This window comes from Choloepus didactylus, chromosome 5, assembly GCF_015220235.1.
Source record: "Choloepus didactylus isolate mChoDid1 chromosome 5, mChoDid1.pri, whole genome shotgun sequence".
NCBI classification, from domain to species: Eukaryota; Metazoa; Chordata; class Mammalia; order Pilosa; family Megalonychidae; genus Choloepus; species Choloepus didactylus.
This window is the reverse complement of record NC_051311.1, coordinates 116,357,289-116,376,689: the sequence shown is the minus strand read 5'-3', so window position 1 is coordinate 116,376,689 and position 19,401 is coordinate 116,357,289. Positions and strand designations below refer to the sequence as shown.

Here is a 19,401-nt window from a genome sequence, read left to right as displayed (position 1 = left end):
GACTGAAGGGCTTAAAGAGAGGACTATGGGGACAAAAAATGGAAAGGAGCCTTGAGGAGGACCACCTTCTTGCATTAGATAAATCTAAAAGTGCCTCTCTTTGTAAGGGACAAAGGGAACAATCAGTTTCCTTCCACAACATCCCATAATCTACTAGACATGTCAGTAAAGAACAAAGGGATCCTATTATTTTCAAGTCCAAGAAAGGACTGTAACTATTAACATTATGCGCCAGGGTCTTATCACTACTGAAAAAGAACAATCAACTTACATCACATAAAATGGCATCATTAACAATCTGTATAATGATTACAGTTCCTATGATTCTGAAGAAGAATCTAAAAAGTGACTCTATTCCTTGGAAAATTATCAGCCTTCTTACCTCTCATGTGAATAAGGAATAATGATTTAAATATGACACAGCAAGTACTACAGTCTCCTAGACAATATCACCTCACAAAATCTAAACTGAAAATCTATAGAATTCTAATTCCAAATACATTTTAATAACATACAATTCAAAAATGAAATTAAGATCCAAGCACTTAAGTCTAAGCTCTGAATATTTTGCTTATGTAATAGTAACTACAGATTAGTTTATAAAAGGATAATTATAGGGAGAACAGTTAAACCCTCAGGTTAAGTGTAGAAGAGATTAAGGCAAAAGGCTTTGGAAAAGAGTAATTGCTTAACCTCAATAAGATATCTCTGCTAGTCATGCTAATCTACTGGTGCTAGGTAAACGATAAAGAGAAATTTGTACTGAAATGTCTGGATACCCTTAATTTGCTTAATGCAAAAGAACCTAGTAAATTAAATCTAGCCTAGAAGCTGCATTTTCTCCCATTTTGTGTCCCCCAATCAAGCAATGGTGAACATGTTGTTGACTAGGAAATATACAACAAACTACTTCTCTAGAGAAAACTCAGAATAAATAGTCTCAACAGAATCAAAGTTTCAGAAATAAGGAAACTCAAATGTTTACTCTAGCATTTACTTTCATAAATACTGACACCAAAGAATCACCTATGTAGTTGTAAAGCAGCAATTTATCCAAAATCGAATGCTTCACTAAAGCTGGAAATGGCCAAAAGCTGCAGGAAACATCCTGAAGGAAAATGTTTTATATAAATGACACCTTTGAAGAGGCCATGGAGCAAAATAGAACATGATGTTAAAAAAAAAAAAATGTCTGTGTTTGCATACACAGAACAACTTCTACCTCAACAATTCTACAAATATTGTACATAGAAAGTTGCCAGGAAAGGTTGCCAAGAACTGAGAGCAACTTAAGATGAAAATAATAAAATAAAATGAAAATGGTAGTGGCACAACTAAGTGCAGAGGAAAAGTACCATCAAATATTTTAGAATAACACCACAGTTTTTTTTTCTCTAGCATAGCCACACATCTGGCCATTGTAAACTCAGAGTTGTCTATTGTAGTACTGACTGAATTGTACTCCAGTCAAAACAGCACTTCCCAGGAGATACAAATGGACCAAAATCACAAAGTTCCAGAGTTTATCCTTAGCATCTAAAGTTAAAAACAAAGAAAAAACACTTCTTTCACCAATAATGAAAAAGTTTGGTTCAACCTATGTACCCAAGGAATGAGTCAACCAGTCTCAGAATATAGTTTTAGATACAGCTTGAACTGTTAACAATACCTAGAAATAGGTGAAACATTTTGAATAAAAAATTGAGTACCTCCACTTTTCTTTAAATATTGAGGTCAAGTAAGGTTATTAAGGTTGGTAATGCAAGCAGCTAGAATTTTTTTAAATTAATGGCTTATCACAATAAAAAAAAAACAGTATCAATCTCGCTGGTTGACAGATAGCCTTCCACATAGTCATTCAGGGACCCAGGCTTCCTTCACCTTATGGTTCCACCATTTCCCTAGGGCCTTGGTTGGAATCCTCTGCTAGATCATCTGCATTCAAATGACAAATGAGGGAAGAGAAAGAATGAGGAGGATCAAACTAGAGTTTTTTATTGACAAAGGCTAGAAGTGTCATATATTGTTTGGCCTTACCTAACTGCAAGGGAGATTATGAAATATAGCCTAAATATGAGCTCAAGAGGGAGAAAAGAGGTTATGATGAACATATAAAAATCTACTGTAGAAGAGCTTAACTCCATTTGTCTGAATTGCAGTTGGAGATAATTTGAGCCAAATAACTATATTATTACCATAATTTGTCAGCATAAACAGGATAATTGAAATCACTTACCTTAACTCTCAATATTAGGCTCTTAATTTTAACATCTTGGTTATTTTCAAAAATCATATCTACCCCCAAAAGAGAGATTCAACCAAATTTAGACTATTCTGAATAATGTGTTCTAGTTCCAAAGGCATTTCTAAAAAAAGACTTCTAAAAAGGCTGGGACACATACCTAACAACCCAAGGGGATCCCTTTGAATAGGTTAGCACATTTGAAGAACTGTGAATCATTTTTCTTGAGTTACGAATCTCATCATCTACTGAAAGTTCTTAGAAACCTTAAGATTTATCAAATCAAGGTGGTTATACTTTCAAACTGATAAGTATATATCAATAACAATATACTTGATGTAAAAAACGTAATAAAAACCTCTTGCTTATCAACATTAACACAAAATATCAAAACAAAGTTCAAGTTTCTGAATCCTTTTAACACTACACTTAACCATAAAAACATTTTTGTAAGTGGTTATAAAATAAAATGGCCACTTGCATTGAGCGTTGCTGGGAGAAGACCCATTTCCGAAAAGGGCTTGACATAACCATTATTCCAACAGACATACAGGGGTTCTTCAAGAAAACAGATTACATGTACAGGGTTGCTGGTAAGTAACACCTGGTGATAAAACTAGTTTTGGTTCAGTAGAGACAACTTAACAGAACGGACAAACATACCATACTAATCAAGTTACATCTGCTCCCCACTTTGTAAGACCCTGCCTATGTAAAATAAAAATTTAAAGTCAGCCAGTCAGAACATTTCCTCACTTGCCTCCACATTCACTCTACATAAGCTTCTTTCCACTGCCCTGGTGGAGCTCCCTTCTACTTTCTAAATAGGATGTTGCCCGATTCGTGAATCACTCAATAAAGCTGTGAGATCCTAAATTGTATGAAAAGTTTTTCTTTTATCACTGTAAACTTCTGCCAAAAAAGACTCCAGTGCTAGCCCGAGTTCTAAGTTTTGGGATCGGGAACCATATGGAAATGAGGGGCTGTGTTCTCATACCTCCAAAGTCATCAGGTCTCTGTGAACTAACACTTTCTCTCTCAAAAAAAAAAAAAAAAAAAAAAAATTTATGTCCATCATTCCCTTCTGGACTTCAAGAAAACACTCTTCTAGAGCTGTTCTGAGCTAAATATCACAAAGAAAGTAATATAACTAAAATAAATCACATGAAGGTAGTTAAGTCTCAAGGATATCCTTTCAGAGATTTTTTTTTAAGATGACTGTCAACTCAAAAGAATCTTTAATTAGTAATCTTTCAGGCAAAGTGATAAAGTGAAATCAAAACATTCAGGTAGAGAAATACATTTGGTGGCGAGTAAGATCCTAAATAGACAAGAATATCTGTCCTCAAGAAAATGACAGCTTAGGTAAGAAAGCAGGTATCTTAACAAATAAATATACACAATATAATTGACAATGTTAAGGTGTAAAAATAGTATTCGGGATACCTGGAAGAAATAACAACTGTCTCCACGAGGAAAAGTTAGGACTCTTGTGCTCAGGGAAGAGAGACATTTGAAAGCTGGTTTCCAAAGAACAAGGAGGCATTTTCAAGCAAAGAAATGTGTATTGATTGGAGGCATATGTATTTCTATCTGGAACACGTATTCAGAATGCAGATACATAAAAGGATAACATTTTCAAGAGAAAATGAGTTCAGTTTGGCAGAAATACAAGGTATATAGTGAAGGTTACTGAGATGAGCCTTAGATGCCAAGCTAAGGAAGGATCTTGGACTTTAACCCTTCTTCATCAAGGAACCAACAGAAACCTTCCATCAAAATCAGATTTTTTCTTTTTTAAGAAAAATTGTGCTTACAGCATAGTAATGGTTAAATTGAAGATGAGCGACTAATGGCAGGTGAAACCACTTAAGAAGCTGCCTTTACAACAATCCAAGTAATCAAGACATGGAGTGGATGGAAATAAGCTGCTATATTTAGGAGATAACTCTGAAGAGATGGGACAAGATATGGTGATAAGTAGGATGGGAAAAATGGGAGGAGGAAAAGTCAAGGCTTATACTGGCAGGAGAGAAGAACCCAACTCAATGATGCTCTGGATCTCAATGCCTCTTACCCACGGCTGAATTCCAGAGTGCTGATAAGCAAATAAAAGAAACCTTTCAATTCCATTTCCACAGCAAGTTTCTGAGTGTAATCTCAATCTACTCATACTCTCATCTTGATAACTGTCTTCTAATCATATCTGATTAGAACCTCCAATTACAAGGAGCAAAAATTTGTTAATAAATCACAGCTTTCTTCTCTCGATAGCATAGAGAAATATACTACGACACTTTTTTCAAGATGCAAACTGGAGACGAAATTCGCATACTAAGGGAGCATGATATATTCTATTCTGTCAAACATAGGTTGAATTTACTTTAAAATTTTTTATACAGATGGTAATAGGACAAACAAGAAGGTAAAAAAGTATGAACAAAACATCCAAAGACAGTTATATTTTAAAATATTTAGATTTGTAAACTTGCAGAATATAAGGATTATGTCTTTTAATTTCCCATATACAGGTACCACCAATAAGAGAACCCACTCTAACTCTAATGTCTGTTTCAACTTGAATTTAAAAACCAACATAATCTTCCTCTCAAAAATCAGAATGTCAACCCCAGCAGAGAATAATATCATATGTTTGTTAACAAAATTGTCATTCTAAACTATGTTAGATGATTTAGAAAAGGGAATTTATATTTATATTAATTTGTTTTTCAAACCTAGCCAATAAATTATTTAACCCAGAAATCAGCATTCAAAATATGCTTCCAGGAAGGAAATATAATTGTAACACTATTAATAGTAAAGTTCCCCATAATCACAACAAGGAAGATATTCAGAACTGTATCTAATTGGCTGTCTATTGGTTTTATCTTATATGAGGTGAGGAAAACCCCTAGGTGACTACCATTTGGTATTTTAAAATTGCTTAAAGTGTTATAAAAAGATGACCATGAACTTCCTCTCTGTGGAGAAATGATTATCTAGTGATTATCCAGTGATTGCTGAGAAAAGGATGTAAACACACACACACACACCTTTAGGAATAAACAGATTACTTGGTCAATCAGTTGTCCTTAAGTATATACTAAAACTTCAAATTAAGTTAAAATCACTCTGTTGGAATATATAATTTAACTATTATATCAAATAATATATAATTATTTAATTATATAATTATGATTATAATATATAATTCATAATCACAATCATAATCATAATCCACAGCACTTGTCATATTTCTATTTTAATTGTGATTACTTACTGCTTTGTCCTCCTGACAATGAGAAGTGTAGAAGGTTTTTGTGAGTTTTTCATGAAGTTTGCAATAAATGCTTTCTCCATGAAGTTGGTTCAGAACAGTATGTTAGGAATTTACAACTGAAGTGATTCTTTTTTTATAAGGACAAAATATACCAGGAAAGGACTTGGAATATTTATCCAATTTAAAAGTATACCTTTTCACAGAGAAATGAGAGAAATAAAAGCAATAGTACATATGAATTTGCCAAATTTATTAGAATTTTAAAACTCAGACTAGAAAGGGAATGGAAAAGATCTATTCATGTTAATTTATAACTTCTTAGGGTATTAGTTAATTCTGCTGAATGTCAGTAGAACATTTTATGTAGCAATGAGAAATTACACTATTCAGTAACATGTTTTTTCAACCTGAGATGAACCTTGTGCAACTGACTTCCTAAAAAGTTTGTGCAAATAACATTTTGGTAAATTGAATCATTTTACTTGCATATAAGTTAGTCTTTCTGTAAAGCAAATAACCTCTGCAAAATCTGATTCACAGCTTTAAAATTTTATATCATAATGATGCAAATATTAATATGCAATTTACATTTTCCTTGGTTGAAGCTTAGCACAAGCATGGTCTTTAGGAGAAACTTTAAGACAGACATTTAAATTTGTAATGGAAGAAGCCCACCAAAATCTGGCCATGATGTTTCAAGTTTCTCTAAACTTAATAGTGGATTCAGAAGCTAATTCCATGGAGACTCACTAGACCAAAATTCACTGAACAGAAATCTAAACTTAGAAACTCAACTCTGTGGAAGCTTATCTCCCATCATTCAAAATGTGGACTACCCTAACTTTATCATCTTTGTCCTACCTATCTCTACCAGCAAGCACTCTTAGCACCTTCTATTCTATGTGAAAGTCTAAATCAGTGTTTTTCCAAGCTTAACCACCATCACTGAATGACAGGCCTTAAATGAAGATGAGAGCCACCTAAACCATTAAGCATTGAGAACATGAGCAACATAGTTACAATCTATTAATTTTAATCTGTCAGATATTTATAGGACTACCTGTTCTAACAATTACTGATTACTGATTTAAACCCAGCTACATATATAGCTAGACAGAAATCTCACATGTAAGGATTTAATAAACATTTATTGCAGGGCCTTTTTAGTGCTAGACACCATGCTGAAAGCTGGAAATGCTGAAAATGACACAGGTGATACTTGGTGAAGCACACTCATACACCAAAATTACCCTGATCAAACAATTACAGAAACACTAAGACAAGCTAAGATAGATGAAAAACCATAACCAAACTGAAGTCTCTAGATCACATTAATTATGTACTATAATACAGTGAGTTAAATGATCAAAGATTCAGCAATTCAACTATATATTTATTTTGTCTTATATTTTAAGGCACTTAATTTACGGATCAAAATGAACCAAAAAAATATTAATGAAAATTTATTTAATTACTTTTCCTATACGTAACGCAATTTTAGATGATTTATTATATGATTATATTCAGGGACCATAAACTTTTCTTCGGTGTTCCATATGAAACACAAAAATTCAGCCCAGAAAATATGATTCACCTAACATCTATTTGCTTAACATAAGATTATGTGTAATACTTATTCCATTAAATATGAATATTTGTATAAAGAAGTTATTTTTTGACCACATGGCTTAGTATAAAGTAAAATAGAGAAACTGTCCTAAAGATTAGCTAACATAACTGAATAGCAACATTAAAGGTTATAATGCTAGTAATTCTGTAAAGTAAAAACTAAAAATGGATAAAAATTGAAAATAGGTAAATTCTGAATATTAAATTGAGTACTATAAAAATACTATGCCATTGTGCATTTGACCACGATACCAACTGAAGGTTAGCACTTACAATACATGAAAAGCTTATTCTCCGGTCTAGTTCAGTAATAGCAGGCACTTAATCAGACAAGACCTACTCACCTCAACAGCTTTAAAGAGCAGTACTGTCCAGGTACTACTACTACACAACATTATTCCTACATATCCACATCCAACAATACAGTACAGAATTCTGAGAGGATGTGTGGAGAGGGCAATTAAAAAAAGGTCAGACATCATCCTAGGCCAAACTAGAAACCTACAAGACCATAATATGTACAGACAGCAATACAGATTAAACCTGTTATAGAAGCCATACTACAGGGTTATTCTAATCTCCCTCTAATGAAAGAAAAACATATAAACAGAATGGTAACTTCAAAAGAGAAAACCAAAAAGCTCAGCCTAACTTAGAAAGATAAGCGTAAGAACACCATAATTCATATATGATACCCGAAGCTCAGAGAGAAGAGTGGGTCAAATTCTTACAGCTTTTAAATGAATTAACCTTGTTGAGAAATACAAATAAGAGCACACCAATTGCACCTAGAATACGTATTTCGTAAGGGTCAAACACAATTTCTCACATGTAGTAGGGGCTCAATAAACATCTGTTTCATGAAAGAGGGAGAAAAACCATTAGTTTTTCCCCACTGTAGTGCCAATAACTAGGACAATATCTGACACAAATTATTTCTTGAATAAATAGTCATCACTGAAAATACATTAAAGCTACACTAATCTTTGGCCATATGTTACTCAAAAAGAAAAAAAGTGAGCAAATGCAATTGACTAAATTGCTGTTTTTTAATAGTGGGTTACTTTGGCTTGAAAAATACAATTTTAAATACATTTTCTTAAGGTACCTGATAAAAATACTAATGAATATTGTGGATTTTTTTCAAAAAACTAATTTTCGAGCACAGTCTAAATCCTCAACTTTGCAATACTAATGAAACTGCATTTAGAAATGTTTGCTAACCCTTGCTTAGTAAGCAGTAGATGCTTAAATGACCTGTCTTTAAGTAGAAAAAGAAGAGTGGGTTGTTTTCAGGGGTGATACCTCAGAGTACTCCAAAAAATACTTCAGAAGAAAATGCCATAGTCACAGAACTTTCAAAGATATGAATACATTTTATTTATAGATTACCAGCAAAATATATAAACAAACATATTTTGCCATGATCTTTCTGTGCCTTCATGGAAGAATTTGCAGGTTTACGTGAGAATAGCAAAGTTTTTATACGGCTAGACCTGATACAATCCTGAGCAACTGGATACCACTAGCTTGTATTATCTTCTAAAATACCAACATTACTTCACTAATTCAACTTATAGCCTGATGTGTTTAACTAAAACAGTAAATATAATTACAGAAAAAAAGTCATGATAAACTTTATCTATCACATAGACTCTATATTAGACTTTCAATATCGTAATTAAAATACAATTTCCAGTGTTACTTATGAAAGGAATCATGTTCCACATTGACTATTAAGGGGAGCTTAGAGGAAATTACTAAAAGGGAGATTGAAATTTCTTTTCTACATCCTATCAGCAAATGCAGAAAAGGGGAAGACCAGCGGGTACAAATTAAGAAAGCAGTACCTTGTTTTCCCATGACAGTGAAACACAAAAAGATACCATTTTGAACACTACTAAAATATCAAAGAATGGTAAAAGAATCATAATGTTAGGGTTGAATATAGTCTTACAATACTTTATCATAAATGGGTAGATTTTTTAAAGGTTACATTTTCAAATATGAAAACATGAAAGACCTTTTTCAACAAAGATCTTGAGATTTCTTTGTGGAAGGCAGTTTTTAAAAAATTATATCTGAGTTGTCTTAACAATGCCATATATCCTTTAAGAACTAAGGGGAAGGCCCACTAATAGCATAGTAAGGTTTCAAAGTGCTTATGACATTCTTATATGCCTACCTGGGGCCTGAATCACTGGGAATACTTATAGCTATTTTAAGTTCTATGGACCCTAGAGTCCAGTTCCATTTAGCTTTCTCTTCACCCAATCACCAAGTCTATTTTTAGCCTTTCTATGACTTACCTGTATAAACAGTGGGAAAACCCACTGAGCAGGCTTTCCTGCCCCATAACTAACTGGGTTCCAGTTAACTTGAAGTTGACAGTTTAGAGGTTATAGGAGCACCCTGGGCCCCTTGTGCATGTAGTGTGACCTTCGGCAAATTATTTAACTTCTCAAGACCTCATTTCCTCAACTATATAAAAAGGATGTTAATAGTGGCCTACACTGGGTTATAGCGAAGATCGGTGCTTGACAAAAGAACAGATAAACAAAACATAGTCTATACACATAATGGAATATTATTCAGCCTTAAAAAGGAATGAAGTTCTTATACACGTGATAAAATGGATAAACCTTGAAGACATCGTGTTGAATGGAATAAGCCAGATACAAAAGGATACATATTGTATGAACTCACTGATATGAAATAATTAGAATAAGAAAATTCAGTGTCAGAACTAGAATACAGGTTATCAGGCACCCGGGTTGGGGTAGGGAATGAGGAGTCAATGCTGAACTGGTATGCATTTCTGTATGGGATAATGGAAAAGTTTTGGTAATGGATGGTGGTGACGGTAGCACAACACTGTGAATGCAGTTATCGGCACTGGATTGTATATTTGAATGAGGTTAAAAGGGGAAATTTTAGGTGGATATATGTAACTAGAATAAAAATTCCAAAAAAACACAAACCTATAGGACTGTACAACACAAACCATGAACCCTAATGTAAACCATGGACTATAGTTAACAGTACAATTATAATATTCTTTCATCAATTGTAACAAAGGTACCACACTAACACAAAGTGTTTATAATAGGAAAAACTGCATGTGTGAAGGAGGCTATATGGGAATTCTGTATTTTTTGCATGATTTTTCTATAAACTTACAAATTCTCTATAAAAAAAAATCTTCTCCCCCTTCTCCCTCCGAAAAAGAATACCCAATAAACTGCAAAGAATTTAGAAAAAAAAGAGAATCATCTTGTCTAATAGGTAAACATTTCTTTTCAATAGAAGAATCTTTTCCCTACCCAACCAAAATCTTAAAAATCCCAACTCCCTCAATTTATATAGAAAAAATAAGATGCAGAGTTAGTGACTTATTATAAGCCAAATGTTAAGACTGTAAATAGAATGCAAGTCTCTTGACTCCAAATGTAATATTTTCCATTATACCTTTTTGTCTCTAAGACACATTTATGGAACTGTTTAGAAAATAATTACTTTGACCTTTGATTTTATAATTAATACTAGAGAAAAAAGCCAGGTTTTTCTATCAAGGAATAATGTTGCCACATATGCTTCATTCTGCCTTTTTCAGAGAAAAGGCAAATAATCCCAAAACCAAATTTATAGAAACAGTTATAGGGCAGCTCTAGTTATTAGCCAATACTCCTTCAATCTTATTTCAATACCATCTACAGTAATCATATTAGGTATCATGATAAGTATTAATAAAGCTAATTAAGCCACAAAGAGTTCATTTATATAGTGTATAATCTGCTTAAGAAAATAATTAAAATTAAATAAAATATTTCATCAAAAAGTTAATTTTTTAGTAATGCAGAAGTTAGAATAATCCACAGATTACTGACAAAAATTCTCCCTGTGGCCATACCAGATAAATAAAGTGCTATTAGTCAGTCGTTGACAAGTATTTAATCTTTGGTAATACTAGGCAGCAAGCTGTATCAGTTTTTTTTTTTTGTTATAAAACACATTCAGATATTTAGTGGATTTCTTACCTGTTCTATTAATTTGGCAGACAATTTTGAACACTGACCTGGGCACACAATAATGGGTTTCACTATTTTCTTTAATTCATCCTTATTTTTGAGCCATCATTAAGGTACACATAGAGAGTCCAAACCCCAAAATGCAGAGAGAACTGTTGGCTCTTGGGAGGACTGAATCAACATAGAGCAGGTTGCTGGGACAATCACTTGAGACCAGTCTCTGCTTTATGGTTCCTGAAGCATTAATTACTTTACCACCATATGTAAGTAAATTTTAACATTAACAAAGGGAGCAAAGGGGATAAAAGCATTTCCCTCCTCTAAAATGTGATTCAAGGACAACACAGATTTTAGATGTAAGGAGGGCCAGACACAAGCTCATATTCCTGTGCCCTCAGGGACAAAGATTTCACACACACATATTCTTTTTTTGCAAGAAATAATGGATAGGCCAATTCATTCATATATGTTACATTCACCATCTTAGGGCTCACATTTTTAGATATTCTAAAAATGTCAGAGCATATCCCCACACAGCATAGGAAACAACAGAAAACCTGTTCTCAGTCATTCCTTAAGCTCAGAAATCAGGGCTGATCACCAAATCACAGCCCTTTTTGAGTTGCAAGCAACTGGATAGTCTTGTGGAATGAACACTGGATCTGGAATCAAAAGATTTACATTCCAAATCCACTTACTTGCTGAATGAATGTATACATTGCCAGGCATATAGTAAGTACTCAAATATATGTTTTCTTCCTTCCAACCCTACAACAATTAGAGATTTCAGCGTAATATAGGGGACGTCACTGAGGTATTCATGAACTTGCCTCCTCCTAGTATTTGCCTCAATATCATTCACTTGAAGTAAACAGCACTCCTTAAAGGTATCTGTCATGTTTGTTCCAACTAAAATGAAAACCAGGAAAAGTATTTTTCCAAAATTTGGTCATAATGTAAGTAAAACACTTAGATTTTTTTTTCCAGAATTACTGCTAATCCATTCAAATTTGTTTTTCTGAGTAAACACAATCTTATTTTTCTGGAATCAACTGGATGACTGGAGTCATGGTGCCTTACAGGAGTCCAGATAAGGGGAAGAGGGGAAGAAGGGAAGAGAGGTGGCTTCTGGCACTTGTACCAGTTCCCTAGGCTTCCTAATGAATAGATGAGGAATGTTCTCTCTTCTGCTTACTTTCAGAAAACCCAGTTAAAGACCATCACCAGTTAGATAAAAGCTCAACCTCTTGTTAAAATAATTAAACAGTGTATCTATCACACAGAAAGAGGGTTGCAAATTTGGTTTCTTTGACATTTAAGAAGGGAATGAAATTATATATTGAAGACAAAAGATAACGCCAGGCATAGACCAAGGACAGGTCCTATAGAAGAGCCTATCCTGGCAGTGTCTGGGAATTTTCAGCTCTGGAGAAAGGACCAAACTAAAATTAAAAATAACAAAATCATTAGTATATAATCTTTGGTAGATCATTAGCTGTAAGTGAAAGTTTCTATAAAATGGGCTTTTAAGAAATGCTTAAAATTTCAAACTTAAGGAAAACTCTTTCCTCTTAGCCATCCGTTGAACACTGCCATTTATTTCCATTGTTATTTATTGCTGTAGTGCTCAGTTACTGCTTTGTTTTCTTATTCATACTTAGTTTGCATTATCCCAAATAAAATAAAAGTCACAGATGTCATTCCCCTTCAACATTTCCCAAAGTATAAATCCTAATTTGCATTAAGTCCTCACATAAAAGTACAGGACAGTGAATGAAACGTCCTTCTATTAAAAAGTATTGGGTAATTACTGAAATGATTTTCAGTTCAACATACACATATAAAACTTCACATACAGTTAAAAACTGACCAAGATGCTTTTATATACCTTAGGTATCCAATATTCAATATGCTTAGAGTAATCTTTACTTGAGAAGAACATATCTTTAAATATAAGACAGTAATTTAGATTAAATAACTTATAAATTCACTTTTCTATTTTGTTATTTATTCGTTATCTAGAAATTTTATGCACCCTGAGATAAACGGTGGGGGAAAATAGATACATAAATAATGAAAGTGTTGCTATTTAGTACAGTTTGCAAAGGCTGAAAACTTTTATTAAAAAATAAGTATTTGGAGCTTGTAACTTTTAAAAAAGCTGAAGCTTTAACATATTTTATTTTCACTGCAGTATAGGAAAGCTTGAAACAAGTTCTTCTTAAGGATTCTAACAAAATTAACTTCAAAAGGTGGGAGGAGAAGACCTTAATTTCTAACAATATCAGCCTGAGAATTAACTTTATAGGGAGAGAATATTTGATTATCCTTAAAAAGAAAAAAAACATTAACATTTTTGCATTAAGCAAACTGAGCACAACCATAAAACTGTCTCAAAAAAGGAAATTTAAATTAATGAAAAGATATGAATTGATTAAAACACACACACACTGCCTGCAGTCATTCAACATTATATGCTAGCTGGCTTTGTATTTTCTTTTCAAATAGAATCATAACTTCTTTATGCACAAAACAATGTGTCTCTGAAGATACTCATGAAAAATTCTAATCAAATTTCACTCTAGAGTTAGCAATCTGTTAAACAGTATTAGGCTTAAATAAATTTGATACGTTAAGTCAGGACCCAACACATGTTATTTCCCATAGCAAGAGCTACATAAATCACAAGCTCTTCTATGTTTTGTTACTAGATTTGGTACACATAAAAATAAGCAGTATTCTCCATCTAGAGTACACTAATACAACCACTTTTACATCTTTTAGCACTTACAATTCATCCTAAAGCTTAACTTCACCAAACATACACACACACACTCACATGAGGATTTGCATTTGCTACCTACTATATTTTGCACAGTAAAACTGTATTTGTTTTGTTTTCAAATCCATAGGTTTTTCTCTATGAGTCTTCTGAAAGAAGCAACTTATTATATTTTCTTTTGGTTGTTACTAACGATTTTAATTTAAAGATCATTAATTCTTACACTAACATACTGTCGTATTCTCATCTGAGTTGTCCTATTTATCCCAAAGGTAGACTTTATGCATTACCATTACAAAAAAATAACTATTTGCATAATACTTTATGATTTTAAATCTAGTACAAACACATCACAGGGAGCCTGAGGATGCATTCAGCTGCTTGTCATTCACCACTTCAAGACCCTTCAGAATCAAACATGGGGGAGGGTGACATTTTGCTAACAGAAGTACAGAAATGAATATAAATAGCAAAGCTTTAAGTTTTAAAAATTCCAAAAGATGGTTAAAAATACAAATAAAAAGATGATCCATGAGCATACACAAAACCATTTCAACTTGTAAAACTCCATGTTCTCTAAACAGAGTAAGGTGCTTGGAGACTTATGATTCTCCACATTTTAATTATCTAAAGCCGTACTACAAAAATAAATTGCTATATTTTTGCTGGGTTTTATAAATTAATATCATGGTGATAATAAAATCGATTGCGCCTATCTACAGAATTCAGCTTTTCTTCAGCCTTATGAGATAATTTGAGTATCAATTCTCTATTACTCTAGCCATAACCTCATAAATATGCATAGTAAGAATATTTTAAGAGGGAAATCGTAATCATCTAACATATTTACAAATTATGCTGTTTCATAATTTCTTGGGAAAACAATTACAAAGAAAATTGTTTAAAGCTTCTGTATTTTCTTCCATACCCACCACTCCAGATAAAATGCACAAAATACTGAATGCTCAGTTATGTCACCTCTAGTGGCCATAGTACTGGAAGATTTTTGTAAACAATATGCCGCTATATTAAACACACACCCCTAGAGCCATCATCTACTTAATTTAACATTTTTTAAATAGAGTTTCAAATGCAGTAAAACACCACCATCCTGAACACACACACACACACACACACACATACACACACACATTCTAGAGTGTGCAGAAAATGAAGGAGGTGGAGAGCAGAGGAAGAAATGGAGCACGCTGTTGTTTTTCATTCATGCAGTATAGTGATGTCAGTGTCTGCAGCAGCAGCAGCAACAGCAGCAGCGGCGGCGACAGAGGGCAGCGGCAGGAGCCTTGACCTGTGGAGGCTAAAATCCACTGAAGTCAGAACCTTGCAGAATTCAAAAGATACTAAGTAGATAATAATTTGAAAAATTAAATTGACTGTTCCATGTCCTATGGATTTTAATGGCTAAAGAGACAGAATAGATTAGTTGTACAGTTTTAATTTGGGTATGGGGGAACAAGGGGGAGAAGTAGGATGGGGTAATATAATCAGGCAACTGGGGATCCAAGAGCTTATATTCAAAATCACCCTAATGTAAGAAACTGACAAAATCACCTGGTGTTACAAACACAGAAAAACATCTCTAGCAGAGAAAGCCCTTCCATTCTCAATACAAGCTCTCCGATGATGTAAATCTGTCTGCTGCACAACCAGACTCAGAAGAGTGTTTTCATCATGATTACATTAAAATTGCATTAAACTTAGATGTACCACACCACAACAAAGAGAGTTTAAGCCTGATTACAAATTTCATTAAAGCTATTTAATGGTAGAGAATGTAATCTCTAAGCAATGAAAGTTTTAAAAACAAGTTGTACTATGATCTGTTGTAAGACGTGTTTATCAACAAAGAGGGAGGAGGTACTACTACTAGATGGCCATTATTGTTGCAGCAATTGCTGAAACTACTCTTACTCGGTCCACAAAACCTCTGTCCACAATCTGCAATGCTTATATTAGCCCCTAAAAGAAAATCCTCAAACTCAACATATGTACTGTTCAAGCAAAATCACCAGAAATTTATGAAACTGCTGCCTTCTTTTTGTTTTGCTACCTCTCATTTCATACAGCTCTAGAAAATGTGGGAGAGAGTTGCATATGGCATTAATCTGTTAGAAAATGGTGGCCTCTTCTATAAAATACAGCCAAAGATGTGTGTTCCGTTGTGGTCATTATTAGGGCGATCACGTTGTTTTCATTCATTCATTCATTCAGGATTTGCTGGAAGATGTCAGTTTCTGCAGCAGCTGGCCTGACCTAGGGGAGGAGTGGGGGAGCAAATTCTTCTTGGTGCATACAGATTACAGGACGTATTTCTTGGTGCTCATGTACGCATCCCACTGCACTTACATCCTACTCTGGTACACCATCAAGTGGTCTGAAAACAAGTACCTTAGCAACATGCTAATTACAGGTCTGAAATAGTAAAACAAAACGTCAAAACTGCAATCTATCCTAACAGGCAATCACTTTCTCCAACTCTAAGAGCTTCATCAAGAAAACTCCATTAAAAAAATTCCACATACCACATAAACATTGCACAGTGTTCGAAAGTGTTTCTCTTCCAGGAAGAGAATTTTTTTTTCCCCCACTCAGTAGGATCTGCTCCCTCCACAGTGCAGCAGCAGCATCTGTAGCTCTAGGCTGGTGTCTAATAATATTAGCTACTCCACTCTCCTTACGAGCTTTAAGTCCCTGTTTTGCCTAATGTTTCTTTTCTCCCCTAGGACTTCACTAGATCATGCACTGTGTCCCTAGACATAAACAAAACAAAACAAAACCGAAAACATTACAAGCCCACAGTATCCACCAGCTCACCATTACCTTTGACACCTAACAAAAAAGAAACCTGAGATTCTTTAACAGTTAAGTGTACTTTAAAATGAACCTTTGGAAATTTACCATAAAAACCTTGAGTTGGGCATAAACTGTTTCCAGTATAGTACTGCTCTGATGCATATGACTATATAAAGTAGAGAACAGAAGGAGACTGGGCAGGGAAAACAAAAACAAAAACAAAAACAAAACCCTACACCCTTCAATTGCACATTGAGAATTGTCCCTTCCACACTAGAGCAGATTCTTAGTTAATAACTACCACCACCACCCCCACCAAAAAAGATAACATTTATCCCGATAGTTAGTTACAGGCTCGGTAGGAACTTGTAGGAAAGCACAAAGAGTCTGCAGAGATTACAACCACCACCTTATCGGCAGCTGCAGAGTTGTGTGCGTGTGTTTTTAAGTGTTTCGCCCGGCTCCTCCTTCCCCTGCTACAAACAGCAAACACGCGAGAGAGCTAGTCAGCTATTAAACTGAATAACCTTTCGATGCAGGCGAGTGATGTGAGATAGAAAATCTGAGGAGCGGCAGGAGGGTCAAATAAAAGTTGCTTTTCAGTTCGCTCAACCAAGCCCCGCAGCAACCGCAGGGGGGTGAGATTCCCAAAGCCGCTTTCACACCTTCGATAATGCACTAGCAAAGAGAAGCCCGGAGAGGCTGAAGTTTCCACGGAGGGCACCGCCGGGGAGACGCAGCCCGGGAGGACGGGAGGGTTGGGCTCGCTACCTCTGCACACAGGCGAGCCGGGGCTCCGTCTCTCAGGTGAGCTGCTCCTCCGGCGGCTCTCGGGGGACCGTCTCGGGCGGCCCTTGGCCCGCGGCGCCTGCTCGGCCGGGAGCGCGGCCGGCTGCGGCGTCGGGCTGGGCGGGCTGGGGCCGCGGGCCGCACCGGGCCCCGGGAGGCTGCCCAGCGAAGCGGCGGCGGCGGGCGGGCGCGTGGGACTGTGCTGGCTGCCCCGCAGGAGCTGGTAGGGCACCGTGGCGCGGATGGGCTGCAGCAGCCGGCCGGCTCCCCCAGCCGGGACGCAGCCCACGCCGCCGCCGCCCGCACCGTTCCCGCTCCCGGCGGCAGCGAGGGCAGGCGGGGAGCCCGCGGCGCTGCGCCGCATCCTCTGCGGCGGGGGATGAGAGGTCTGAGAGGAACTGGAGGAGGAAGAGGCAGTGGACATTGTGCCTCCGCGGGCCCCGGACGCCGCCGGCCGACACAGACGCGCGGAGCGGGAGGCGCGCAGCGGGAGGCGCGCGAGCGTGTGGGAGCCGGCGCGATGGTGCGTGCGAGTGTGTAAGGGGGAGGGGCGGGGGTATAGGGGAGGGGGAGGAGTCTCTCAGCTCCCCCTTCCCAGCGCGCACCCCCGCCGCCTCTGTGAGCGGTGTTGGGGGAGGGAAAGGGGGAGGAGGGGAAAACTGCGAAAACAAACGTCCAAAGGCCCCAACCGCCCCGCCGAGCTTGGCCGTGTCGTTCACGGCCGGGGCCGCGAGGACTCTGGAGCCGCCGCCGCAGCCGCCCCGAGCATCGCGCTGACTGGGGGAGTGGGGCAACAGCCAAGATCCCGCAGCCCCGGGGCCGCTCGCAGCCTCCTCGGCCCCCGTGAAGCTCTACAAGAGGAAGACCCGGCAACGGCTCGGAGGGCCGGGATCCCTGCTTCTGGGGACCAGGTTAAGGAGAAGGGCCTCGAGGTGCCTGTAGCTCCACGGAGCCACAGCAAACACCACAGTCTCTACCCGCTCCTCACTCGGAATAGCAACTAATGCCCACCCCCCCCAACATACACGCCCGCGCCCCGCCCCCGGCACCGCCTCCCCTGCGCCTCCCAGCTGCCGCATCGAGGATTCCCATTGAGTCCGCTGCTCTCCACCAGAACCCAAGTGATTGGTTCTAGATAGGAGTGAGAGTAGCTCCCGCCAATTAAAGTGGTGTATTCTATCTTTGGGGCGGGGCATAGGGGAAAGCGTGAGGAGGGGGCTATGCGCCCAGGGAGCGGCGTAAGAGTGACAGCCTTTGAGGTGAGAGCGAGACTTTGATTGGACAGCCCTGGGAAAGAGGGTCCATGTGTGTCCTGCGCGTGCCCCGCCCCACAGACACGCGCACGCCTCGGCAAGCAGGTTGCAAGTGTTCCACCTCCCTAGGTTAAGGGAAACTTTACTTTGCAAGAGCACCTGTTCCGGTAGGATGATTTAGAGTTAAAACCAGAAGTAGGTATCCCTTCCCTTCTAATCTTAGTTGTCTGAGTTTTCGTGGCTAGCGGACTGATCAAAAGAATTTACGGTGCTTAATATAATTAATAAAGTAGTCAGGAGCAGTGTCTGGCATCTGGATTGAACAAAGGGCCTTTTATATAATTGTATAGCCCACCCTAACATTTGTAGTTATGCATCGAAAAGAGATAATCAAATCTTATGCTCCCTGGCGGCAACTCTTCTAAGGAGGGTCAACTAGGAATTTTACATCATTACGCCATCATTAGGTATATTAATGGAGGGTGTCCATTTGGCTCCCCCCGGACGCAGATGGCCTCTTGGGAGGAATAAATACCAGGCTTGATGTAACAATCCACTGTGGTAAATTCTGTTTTTATTCTGTA

General features: G+C 37.1%; 1 protein-coding gene across 3 annotated transcripts in view; it reads right to left on the bottom strand.

Annotated features, from left to right (window-relative positions):
* The window catches only part of GLCCI1 (glucocorticoid induced 1), a 118,514-nt gene extending 100,418 nt beyond the window's left edge, over positions 1-18,096 (bottom strand). For 2 of the 3 annotated variants that reach the window (XM_037836768.1, XM_037836769.1), the window contains exon 1: positions 17,547-18,094. In XM_037836768.1, the coding sequence (XP_037692696.1) occupies positions 17,547-17,988 (442 nt within the window). In that variant the 5' untranslated portion in view covers positions 17,989-18,094. Of the gene's footprint in view, positions 1-17,546 lie in introns of all 3 variants that reach the window. The other variant, XM_037836770.1, reaches the window with a different exon arrangement.
* Positions 18,097-19,401: the final 1,305 nt, after the last annotated feature.